The sequence below is a fragment of the Fusarium venenatum genome (assembly GCF_020744135.1).
Source record: "Fusarium venenatum strain MPI-CAGE-CH-0201 chromosome Unknown EDB82scaffold_3, whole genome shotgun sequence".
NCBI classification, from domain to species: Eukaryota; Fungi; Ascomycota; class Sordariomycetes; order Hypocreales; family Nectriaceae; genus Fusarium; species Fusarium venenatum.
Window position 1 is genome coordinate 5,957,676 of NW_027072131.1, and position 11,862 is coordinate 5,969,537.

The following is an 11,862-nucleotide window of genomic DNA, read 5'->3' on the forward strand; positions in this document are numbered from 1 at the left end:
TAGTTGGTATACTCTGGACGTTTGGGTAAATTATAGAGCTTGTAAATGACATGTTATAATCAATCAATGATCCAATTCCTATCAAATACAAGTGGCATGTACTGAGTGGGATGAAGTATGATGCACAAACGTGCTAATAGGCAACGATAATGCAATTGCTAAACATGTCATGTTTTCAGGGATTACTACTTGAAACCCTCAAAAATGGAGAAAAGCTCAAGATGTTGAAGTTCAAAATACGTCATATTCGTGTAATGTTGTCGTAAAAACCTCTATATATCCATTATTCATTCTGGTACCCACATCGCATGCATACGTACACATACTTGTGAATATCTTTTCCTTGTGCAATTTTTACTCCCCTTGCCGAATGATTCAAGTACAGCTTTCTGTCTGGAGCAAAGCCTCAAGCCCGTCCATTTCACCGCTGTGGTATACCATGTCGTAGAATTGACCTCGTCTGTTGTACAAATCGCGAGGCGAACCGTACCTGTAGGGGGCGTCAGTTGTGTATCACAATAGGTATAAACTCATGGACATCTTACTCAAGAACCCGTCCGGCACTCATAACTACAACAGTATCATAGTCAATAATTGTACGCAGACGATGTGCGATTGTTACCAAAGTGCGGTCGCCCCCCGCAGCTTCAAGTTCCTGCCGTAGAACAGTCTGAATGCCCCGGTCAGTTTCATAGTCCATACTTGCAGTGGCTTCATCGAGCAACATTAGCTTATTCTGGCGAATAAGCGCACGGCAGAGCGAGAGGACCTGTCTTTGGCCATGCGAGAAGTTTTCACCGCGAGGGTCAACACTTGTCGCTAGGCTCACTACATTGTGCTCGTCATCAGATGAAGATGTGTCGTTGTCGCTATCGTCAGAAGCTTGGGGAGAGAATGATGCAATGCCCTTGCAGTTTTCTAGAGCTTTGTCGAGGACCTTCTTGGGAACTCGACCGGCAGGGTCCAAGTTTGACTCGACAGTACCGTTGAACAGTACTGCCTCCTGGGGAATGATAGTAAGACTCTCACGGAGACGATGTCGAGGAACTTTTGTAATGTCAACACCATCATAAAGGATCTCGCCTGACACCACATGAGTAAAGCGTAAGAGGGAGAGAACCAGCTAGAGAGGAATATCGTTAGTGTTACAGTTTGCTCCTCGAGTATCCGATACTTACTGTGCTTTTGCCAGACCCTGTTCGTCCTACCACGGCCACGCGCTCACCGGCTTTGAACTTGAGATTCACGTCGGTGAGAACGTCGGGTCCATTAGGGTCGTATCGAATCGTCACATTTCGAAACTCGATCTCGCCAGTCCTAGGCCAAGATTTGGGAACCACACGTGATAAATCGTCTGTGTATTCGCCTTCCTCTGGGTAGGTTTTGTCATCTTTCTCTTCTGGTTCCAATTTGACGTACTCTTTGACTCGGTGAAACTTGATACTGGGTCAGAAGGCATTCGGTAGATAGCAGCGATTGTACTCACACTCTGCATCTCTACTTCAAGATCGTTCATAGCTCGTACCAACAACAAAATTGTCTGGCTGAGCCCATTCGCGTTCGTGAGAGAGAAACCGACCAGTCCTGCGGCCACAGCACCCGTCTGTGAAACTGCAATTATGCCGGCCGAAAGACTGACAAGCGCTGTCACAAAGTCGACACGTACAGCCACCCATCGATTGGCATTGAAACTGGCTTCCGAAGAAGCTGACCATATCCGTAGTTTGGCAGCCAGTTCTTCTCGAAATGTCGATGCCATGCCATTCCTGGCACGAATGACAGGGAGACCCGCGAGAGTGTCGGCAAACTGAGAGAAGACGGGCGACTGGGCTGAAGAGGTCAATCGTTTGATTACGACAGCAGTTCTAGTATAAGCCTCGCCAATAAGAACACCAAACAAGCACGTGAAAAGTGCTGGTATCATGAAAATTGGCATGATACTACTAACAGCTCCAATTCGGAATAGCATGAGAAGAATTGTATCAAGCATGATGCGTAGCATAGTACTGATCGTTCCATCAAGAGAGGCCATGTCACTAGAGAAGCGATTGGTGATGCGCCCAATAGGGATATGTTTAAACCACGACAATGAGACGCGCATAATGGCACGAATGAAGTCGTTGTGTAGCTTTCTCGCAGCGTTCCAGGCTCCCCACTCAAACATTATGATGGCTAAACAGTAGCTACCGATTTCAAGCAACGTTAGCCCGGCAAAGATTCCCATGTAATATGGGATATCGACATGCGCTTGGTGATTGTAAGCCTCAACCCAGACAGAAAGCCACAAAGCGGACAGGAAGGTGAAGATATTTGTAGCGAGAAGAAGTCCAAGACAGGTGATGACGAACACGGGATGACCGAAGTAGTTCATGTATTGCAAAACTGGTGTCGAATTTAGTAAAACTTCAAAAATGACAAGGGGGTGCTTACAAGTCAGGCGGCCAACCTTCCCAGATGCCTTCATTTCCTGGCTAACAATATCCCTGTGGTACTTTTCTTCAAGGATTTTGTTTATATCGTTCAAATCATCGCCATGGGGTTGAATCTCTTGCATTGCATCATCGTGTACTTCATCCTCATCTGCGTCGCCCCCGAGAACTCGGGCAATGGCAATTGGCTTGCGAACAACACCGATTTGGGGCAAGGCAGACTCTACCTGTCCCTTCTCCAACATAACAGAGAGATCGGCTTGCTCAGCAATCCAGGGGAGGTTGGTCACGAGCACAGTTGTTCTCCCCCTCAGAAGATCGCTACAGAAGCAGTGTTTCCAAACACCAGCAGCCGTCTTTGCGTCGAGTGCAGCAAAAATGTCATCGAGTAATAGTAGCGGCGATTTGGAATATAAAGCTCTGGCGAGGGCAACCCTAGCTCTTTGACCACCGGATAGAGAAGTTCCGTTTTCACCTACAACGGTCATATCCCTAGCTGGCAGCTCCTTGAAGTCTTCCCAAAGACAGCATGCTTCAATGACCCTGTCATAACGTAACTTTTCCATTGGACTGCCAAAGAGAATATTAGCTTGGATACTATCGTTCTGTAACCAGGCTGACTGAGAGGCGTATGCCACGTCGTCTGGCCTGATCACAGATCCACTTTCCAAATACGTTTCACCAAGGATAGATAACAAGAGAGTGGTTTTTCCACTGCCGCTTGAACCTCCAATCACATTGAGACCTCCTTGAGCAAAGTGCAAGGTAATGTCGTTCAATATGAAAATGGCAGCCTTTGTCTTGCGGAACGAGGCACCGTCAATGCTAAGCGGTCCTACAGGATACTGTGGGATGGGGACAGTACTCGCAAAGTATCTATCAAGTCGGGCTACCGAAACCAGAGCGCTCGCAAAATTCCTGCCAAAGGCACTAGCTTGCATTATGTTTCGACGAACGTTCTTGACAAGAAAGATAGTTGTGAAAGCGGTCGCGGCATCGAGTCGGCGCTTTGAGAGGCCGACATGTAGGCCAAACATTACAAGGAGAGATAAATAAGGAACGATTTGCATAACTTGATTCAGAGAAGCTTGAATCAGTGAAGTCCTCCAGAGTTCCTTTTGTTCGGCCGAGCGTGCGCCGATGATCTTTTCTGTGATGGGATCCTCCCATGCAAAATACTTGATCGCGCGGAGAGAGGCAAGATATTCTGTCACTAGTGACATACGGGAGTCCTGAGCCTTTCTAACCCGACGCTGAGAATAAAACATCAAACGTCCAAGCCAGATGGAAAGAGGGGTAGCCAAGAATAAAATAGCATTCCCCACCAAAGATGCCCAGCCCATCATCCTGTACATGCCGACAATGGATATCAGGGTGCCAACAGGAGTGCCGACAGTTGCCTGAATGATATCTCTAGATTTGTAGATGGCATCTATATCGGAAGCCATGAGATTAGCCAGACGTCCAGCGGATGTACTTTTGGTGCTCGTTTGCCCGCTTGTGTCTCTAGGTTTCGTGCCTGATGACTGTAGCTCGAAAGGATCCTCTTCCATCTCCATTGAAGCCAAGGCAGTATAATACAGCTCCTGGGTAAAGGCAGATTTAATACGAACCACGAGTCTGGTGGATGTAAAGATATACTGCTGGAAGGCAATAGAACGCGATAATGGGCCAATGAACATGAGGAACAGCCAAAGCCATGGCTTATAGATGGCGCCCTCTGGGTTAGCAAGATATTCAAGGAGCTTAAACATGGCATATGCAGCTATGTTCTCTACCGTGTACGATGTGGCAACCCAGAATGACATGAGAATCAACTCGCGCCTCTGGAAGCGAAGGACTGTGAAGAGAGTCTTTTTAGAAATCGAGCGGGCTTCTTGGACACGGCGAAGGAGGTACATAGGCTCGTCATACCATGCTATCTTTGGGATATCAGCCATGCCGAGTTTCCTCTTGGCCCCCTTCCAAATGACTGGCGTTAGCCAGTCATATGTGCAGTAGTAAGTGAACCAGCTGCAAGTTTCCTCAGGAGCCGGTTCATTCTGGTCATAACCAGGAATGTTGAGCTCGTTCTGAAAAGGGGTCCATTCTCTTGGTGTGATGACTGCAATGGCAGAAGCCGCTGCAATGGCGATAACGCTCCCTAAAGTGCTTGTGTCGTGAAGACACACAGTGCCAACCTGAATACACGGTAGCATACGGCCAGAGACGAGAATGACCAAGGTAGCTGGGAGCACAAAGTTGATTTGATGCAGTAATACATGGCGCCATTGAAGATGGTTGAAGAGGCGTAGAAGTCCAAGGATGAAGGCGTATGCAATGGAGATTATGTTAATCCAATGTATTTTGTCCTGGGTATAAGCAAGTGTAACGAATACTAAGGCAGTGAGCCTTGCCACTTGTGAAACAATTTCATACGGCCAACGGATTTTGGCGGCTTTAGAGCGATAATTGGACTCTTGTCGACGAATTCGATCTAAGTTGTAGATGAGTTGCATAAGAGACAGGGAGAGCACTACGGCCTGTGGTATCCCAGACTGGGCAGAGCGTGACACCTGATGTATCCACGGTACTTGGGATAAGGACATGGCATTTTGGTAAATGCTGCGGACGTCAGTACGATCCCTCAGCCGTTTTGAGCTTCACATACCCGGTGAAATAAGACGACTGTGGTAATGACATGGATTGGTTTTGATCATAGGGAGAGAATTCATGCCCGCCAAAGCGGTGTATCATGAGATCCATGATGGCGACATGGACATGAAGAATCTAAGATGAGAGATGCAAAGCAGAACAGAACGTGGACATGGTCTAGTAGATAGTGAGTGTATGATGTTATCCAATTTGAAGTTGATGTCAATATCACAAACGCAACAGAAATGATGAAGGAAGGATGAATAGAGGACAGTGAAGGAATCAAGAAGTAACAGACTAACCACCTGAGTCTGGGTAAGTGCTAAGCAAGTTCAACCCAGCCTGTACCTGCACCTTACCGTACCTGCCTTATCATTTTGAAGTCATGATCATTGAATGGCTGGGGACGAGTGGGCAAGTGGAGCAACCTCGCCCGAACATCGGGGCGGAATTGGCAACTTACAGTAACCGGCGGTTTAGTGCTGAACGTTAACTGCCTAGCGGGTTCACCTCCACTGTTTCCAGTGGGCGACGGACCTGGACGCCGGCCTACCCGTGGGGGTTCCAATAGACGTCGTCGAGCTCTCTTCTCCCAGCTGAAAGCAGGGGCCATGAAGAGACATCAAAAACCTAGACATGGAAGCATGGCAGACGTATTGACGCCTAAACTATTCGTACATCAGTCGTTGATGTTCTTTGACCGCTTCATTCTCTTGCTGACCGGTCTGCCGGTTTCGGCCCGCTGCCTACTCGTTACCTCCTCTGTTGTCTCTTTATGCACACCTCTCCATTGCAGCCAAAAAGTGACCGTGGCTGCATCCATCAGAATAGCCGTGCTATCTCCCAGTAGCTTGTTAGCATGTTCAGAAAACCACAGGCTCAAGGCATCGATTTGTAGCCTGAGACCAAGGCTCAAGGTCCAACATAGTCTCCGGGGAAAACGGCATTGGTTCACGCGGATCGCGTAATTGGACGATTTATCACGTCAATTCAAATTACGGTATGCCCAGTTGCTTTCGGATTGCTTGGTAGGATGGTCCGCCCACCTCTTTCAACTTCTAAGCATGATTGGATGTGTCTTATAGAGCATCAGTACAATCACAGTTACTGCTTAGGTATCCTGCAAATGGATGCATTCGCTCTTTCGGGTGGGGCAGAGAATATCATCGGTAATATGCAAAGCAGATATTCAAAAAACCCAAAACGGATATACTTGATTGGATTCCAACCCTAGGTATTGAGCATACGGAGAGCCACAGTCTGTTAGCTGCCAAGATCCGGAACTACAACGACGAAGAGAGCTGCCAAACCCATACCAGCAGCACTAGTGCGACTGCATGTTCTCATACTTGGTAAGAAGGCATATGATCTATCTTGGTATCAAAATATTTGAAGGATATTTGCTTCTTCGCAAACTAGGGTAATTAATCACACAATTTCATCACAAAGATCAACTATATATTATTTGATAATACCTAGGATTCCATAGCCAATCAATAAGGATTCAAATGTGAACCAGGTGTGCTGGCGCAATGGTAGCGCGTAGTCCTCCTAAGACTAAGGCTCAGGGTTCGAGTCCCTGGTATACCGGAGTAAATCCTTTTGCTTTTTGATGAACTCGATGCTAATAAGTACCGTGGCTTCGCCCGGTGTTTTTAGTTTTGATTCCGTGTGAAAAGGAAGAGTGCAGGCAGCCGCTTTATTCACCCCTCTAGTATCCGTAGAGTGTTTGTACCTTGCAACCAAGGGTCGTCTTTGTCTTGCCCAGAATTTAGGTAGGCATATTAGTTCTGCCAGGTACTCCTTACAGTCCTGAGTGTATACCATACCTCAAGATTTCAGAAAAGTTGTAGAAGAATAAGAGATGTAGCAGGCCTTTATGCTATAGACTATGCTTCTTCGGCTGTTTATTCTTATATCCTAAGTCTTCGGAGCAACCTCTCTGCAACCCACTAGCCATAGTGTTGATTCAAATACACACATGTCAGTCTCGTTTGCTAATGTCAGGCTCGTAACCTAAGCACACAGCCGTTGCATAGTCACCGTCATGGCTAATCGTGACCAAGGCACTTGTGTCCTCCACCTCTCCCTCGCCACTGCGAATCCGCGCGATGGGCGGTCCGCTGCCCAGTGTTGGACCCTCTACAGGCCGTCTCTCAATCACCACATCGTGAAACGTCAAACGTCGATGCGGATGTGCTTTCATGGCAGCCTCCTTTGCCGCGAATCTAAAACAAGGCGCTGAGTAAGCGGACGGACATGTTGTGATATGCTTGGAGCCAGATACCTTCCAGCCATGAATGCAGCACAGCTCCACATCTCGGGGTCGTTTGTAGCAATCTGCTTGTGCAGTTGGCTAGTCTCATTTACTTTGTGCAGAGCATCCTGTAGCCCATGCTTTTGCGCCTTCACACTGCCGAGGACATTTATACGCGCATGATTCACAGCTAGTTCTTGAGGAGATAAAACTCTGTTCACAAAGCGCGCAGCTCGAGGACCTGATAGAATCGCATAGATGCGTGATATTTGGCAAATATCGTTTCCAATGTTGATTGGAAAAGGAAATGCCCGTAGAGGCTTCATCAGCACTGCTCGATAAATGTTAGTTATGTGGTTGATGTACCATCAGTAACTGGCGATCTTGGTTTCTCTTGGTTGAGCCGCTAGTGTCGGCACCTTATCGATTAAGCTCCACCTTCTACGTCATCAAGCATTTAATTTAAACATCATTCCCTTTGACCTTGTCATGTCTTTTGAAAAGACCTTCAATTGCAGCTAAGCTCATACCTAGGTAGCAATCTGAACAACATGTTGATAAAACCACAACGCCAGATTCGCCCATTACTCCGCATTCAACGTGGGTGTTGAATGATGCAACAACAGGCCGGCTAAGAATAATGAACAAAAGACACATGATGGCTGCTAAACTGCTTGGATTCCAAACGCAAATCGAAAGTAGTTGGCCATAGGCCTAATGATCAGGGGCGTTACCGCTACCCTCGTAATTGTTTTAACATTTACTCAGCAAGCAGAGGAGCACGTTCCTGGTCAGCAGGTGCGCTGCGCCAATTGACCTCCCTGCCTGTTGCAGCAGGGACAGCAACGACGACAGTGGCGATAAAGAGAAGAGCCATAATGATAAAGGCAAAGATCCACTGGAAGGCAATCACCTGGTGAAGGAATTGGGAAACTCCAATAGCGGCAGCAAAGACGCTGAGCGAGAAACCCATTGTGTAATCCTACGTGTTGTTAGTGTACTGTGCCACTCGGGCGGGTTAAGAGAGCATACCTTGTAAACCATGATGAAGAAGAGTCCATAGGCGAGGATGGACCAGATGAAGATGTTTCCAAAGATACGAGGGACAAGGTGGTGAGGATGCGGAATCATCAGAGCACCGTTCCAGTAAATGGCAACAAAAGTCCAGGCCAAAGGTCCAGAAACAACGGGAGTGTGGATAAATCGGGGGTAGGTGTTGTGGCGGAAGTAGAGCGAGGAAAGATTGATGAAGTTGAGAATCAGGATAACCTCAGCCCAGTGGAAGTGAGAGCGAACAAAGAGCATGACAAAGGCGAAGTGGAAGAGGTTGTTGAAGATGAAGTGGCTTCCAACGCTGGCAGCAGCGTGAACGATGTCAGAGTTGCTCGAGAAAAGATGTCCGATGTAACCAGCCTGGAGGATGAAGAGGACAATCCTAGTAAAGCCATTAGCACAGGAACAAACATACGTAGGGCATCGGGAAGATACATACCAGTAGATGGAGGTGATGATTGGGTTCAGAGTGAAAGCAGTGCGGTACATGTGGTTCTGCTCCCAGATCTTTCGGTTTCGAGTGTGGCCATCGTCGGGACGGTGAAGGGTATAGTAAACGGTAACGACAAGGGACAGGATCCAGGTGATAAGGGTCAGAATCTTGTAGGTGAGGATCGTATTGTTCGAGTGAGAGTCCCTTTTTCCAAAGGGATTATCTATTGGGTAAGTTAGTTGAAGTTCACGATGGGGCAGGGGAAAGGGTCGACGTACACTGCTGCCAGTTCGCCATGATGAAGTATTGATGGCTCGAGGTCAAATCCTAGTCGCTGGTTAAAGGTTGAAGAGGAAGAAGAATGAGAGAGTATCAGGAGATGCTGTGAAATTGTGGCAGAAGGAGAAGTAGTATTTAAATCACGGCTGACATGTACAGTGACATAAGGAGCTACTGGGGAGTTAGGACCTACCTGAAGGAAGGTGTGGTTCACTCCATTGCTTTGCCTTAGTTCTGCGGGGAAAAGAGGGGCAGGAACGGAACAGCCACACCATATATGACGGTATGGGTGTCACACCACACGCCATGATCCAAAACAAGTTCAGTGTTGAGGACAAAAGAAAAGTGCCTGTCTGAGGTGGGTAATTTGACTCAGCATGTTCAGTATGCCACTGTAACTCATTAAGGATTGGTTAGCTTCTAATCCAATTGTAAATACCAATCGCATTATGAGTACTGTAACAATACAAAGCAAAGCAAAGCAAAGCAAGGCAGGTAGTGAGTATCTGTCTGCTTGCAGTAAGACCTACGCGCCACAGGAAGGGCCACTAAAGGAGGGTGGAAGCGCATGATTACTTGTCGTCACCCTAAGGTGATCCATGTTGGAATGGGAATATTGCCTGGCCTTGCCCAACCTAAGTGAGCGATGCATGTTTTGATGCTCTGCCCTGCTTGACCAGATGACCTCGCTAGAGGAGCGCTAAAACACCGATCAACTAGAATTTGCCGGGGATTAAAAAGAGATTAGGCTGTCATTGGTTTTGAGGTGTTCAAATTGGCGACCATCACGATTCGAGAACAGACTGGTGTGATACAATGGGGAATGACAGTGGTGCCAGATGAGGTACATTGTAATTGTCTATGTAACTGCATGTATGTGAGACAATGGATACTCTAGATATTGACATCCATACTCCTTTCTTTTACGACATCGAGGTAGGTAAATATGATACCTGGATAATTGATGAGTTTGATCTGTATTTCTCATGAATCAAAGCAAGTTACAGTGCATACTCACCTAAGAGGTCATCGCTAGTGGATCATTCAGGAGTGTTTTATCCCCGGAGGTAAGTCCTGTTTCTGTCCCATCCTTCCTGTTCTGCATTAACCTGCGTTTGGCCTGTTCCATGGTTGCAGACGTCTTGTAAGTTTGTCATTGGTTCCAAGGCTGCACTCCACTCTAATGACTGTACTACTATCGGTTTGAGACGGGACATTTTGGCTTGGACCGAATCTATCGTACCTGCCTTGGAACAGAACAGAACAGAACATACGAAAATATTAGCACACTCTTAGGCTATATGCCCACAAAAGCTGATCTAGTATTTCTAGCAGTATTGTATTAGGTAGTACTGGTTTTTTAATGCAACTCACATGCCTGCGTAACTGACTTACCTTGAGGCAGTCGCGATACTTGTACGTCGGATATGATTCTTAATTTTATGCATGCAAAGAATAGAAACTGCAGTCTTTACGCTGCACCTGCTCATCGAGATTCTCAACGAGTGGCCCGCTGGCTTCCTTATTTCAAATCGGAAACCAACTCCATACTTGATATTGTATCTGCTGCGTTTGATGCACTAGAAAACAACTACTGATTTGTTCAGAATTGTATAAACCAGGTTCCCCTGTTTGACATCTCCGTCCTTATACAACGCAGTGCATTTCAGTGCCTGATACCTCCTCATCAAGCTCGATATCTGCTCGACCCTGCGTTGTTTTTGTTTCAAGCCATTGAAAATTGAATCAAGTCATGTATGTGTAGGTACTTGGAGGCCATATGGAAACAGCCTGTCAATGCGCTCGCATCTAGTGTCAACTGCTTTCCTCTCTATTCATTACCAGAAACAATCCGTTGACTCCTACATATCTGTACTTGCAAAACTCAAAGGCGCATCATGGTCGGTATCTCCCTGATTGGCAGAAGAGCTTGTCGCCTGCGTCTTTCCACTCCTCAAGGCTTGCCTCACGCCTTGCACGTCTCTTCTCGGCTGAATCTAGGCGATGGGTAGAAGATCGCCAGTCCTTTGTCGAGTCTCTTAGACCGGTCCCGACAGTGAAGTTGTCGCTCCTGTAGCTGCTCCCTAGTTGCACGACAACCGAGTAATTTGTCGGGTCGTCGGCGAGCTCTTTGTGGGCTTGATCGCCATTCGTATGAATATTATGCATGGCCCAGGACGACTTATGGCTGCTCCTAGTGTTCATGTCCCGTTCAGCAACTCCATTCTTTTCTCTGTTTTCATAAAAATCGGAAAGTTGACCATCTTCAACCGGTTCGTATACGTTGGGTATCCGCGGGTACTCGCTAGGTTCAACCCACGAATTACAGATATCGTCCATCTTCATGGTTCTGCGATGGTACAGTGCTGATTGTGATTGCATGGTGGGATAAGTCTAACAACAGGCTGGAAAGTGTTCAAGAACAACAGGCTGACGGTTACAAGGCTTTTAAACGATGACAGGCAATTGGGGTTTTGGGAATCGATATGTCTAAGAAAGAAACTCGGCTGTTGCTGCAACTGCATACTCGCCCAAAAGCTCACGCGCATCCTGGGGACATGTCACGCCAAAAAGGAAAATGGACCAACTACAATGCAGCTCCAAGAACGAACTACCGAATTGTGTCATGATGCCAGTCTATGCCAGGACGGGCCTCAAAAAGCGGTGTTTGTTGTGTTGGGTGCCCAGTCAAGACCAAGTTGGGTGTCGTTAGGCGCAAAGACAAAGCGAAACATACCAACATACCATACTACACCACGTCGTATCGACGCAGTGAA

The 11,862-nt window shown here is 47.1% G+C and overlaps 4 protein-coding genes and 1 non-coding gene across 5 annotated transcripts; 1 reads left to right on the forward strand and 4 right to left on the reverse strand.

Moving 5' to 3' along the window:
* Window positions 1-90: 90 nt before the first annotated feature.
* Window positions 91-5,457, reverse strand: EDB82DRAFT_508789 (P-loop containing nucleoside triphosphate hydrolase protein). Its single transcript, XM_025728440.2, has 7 exons — window positions 5,080-5,457; window positions 2,431-5,033; window positions 1,487-2,382; window positions 1,179-1,436; window positions 546-1,123; window positions 327-490; window positions 91-272 (listed from the first exon to the last, which is right to left on the reverse strand). The coding sequence occupies exons 1-6, from the start codon at window positions 5,172-5,174 to the stop codon at window positions 376-378; spliced, it is 4,545 nt and encodes a 1,514-aa protein (XP_025582807.2). The 5' UTR covers window positions 5,175-5,457; the 3' UTR covers window positions 91-272; window positions 327-375.
* A 1,116-nt stretch (window positions 5,458-6,573) lies between these two features.
* Window positions 6,574-8,148, reverse strand: EDB82DRAFT_265284 (uncharacterized protein). The gene is made up of 3 exons (XM_065607340.1): window positions 7,851-8,148; window positions 7,351-7,651; window positions 6,574-7,291 (listed from the first exon to the last, which is right to left on the reverse strand). Exons 1-3 carry the CDS (start codon window positions 7,975-7,977, stop codon window positions 7,048-7,050), a joined length of 672 nt encoding a protein of 223 aa, XP_065464155.1. The 5' UTR covers window positions 7,978-8,148; the 3' UTR covers window positions 6,574-7,047.
* EDB82DRAFT_t189 lies at window positions 6,582-6,653 on the forward strand. Its single transcript has one exon. It is a non-coding gene; the product is annotated as a tRNA-Arg (tRNA).
* Window positions 8,081-9,103, reverse strand: EDB82DRAFT_527751 (uncharacterized protein; the record flags this gene model as incomplete). The annotated part of the gene is made up of 4 exons (XM_025728441.2): window positions 8,081-8,302; window positions 8,353-8,755; window positions 8,813-9,029; window positions 9,085-9,103. The coding sequence occupies 4 exons, from the start codon at window positions 9,101-9,103 to the stop codon at window positions 8,081-8,083; spliced, it is 861 nt and encodes a 286-aa protein (XP_025582808.2).
* Window positions 9,104-10,765: 1,662 nt separating this feature from the next.
* On the reverse strand, window positions 10,766-11,572 carry EDB82DRAFT_265356 (uncharacterized protein). The gene has a single exon (XM_025728442.2). It carries the CDS (start codon window positions 11,465-11,467, stop codon window positions 10,982-10,984), a length of 486 nt encoding a protein of 161 aa, XP_025582809.1. The 5' UTR covers window positions 11,468-11,572; the 3' UTR covers window positions 10,766-10,981.
* Between the last annotated feature and the right edge of the window lie 290 nt (window positions 11,573-11,862).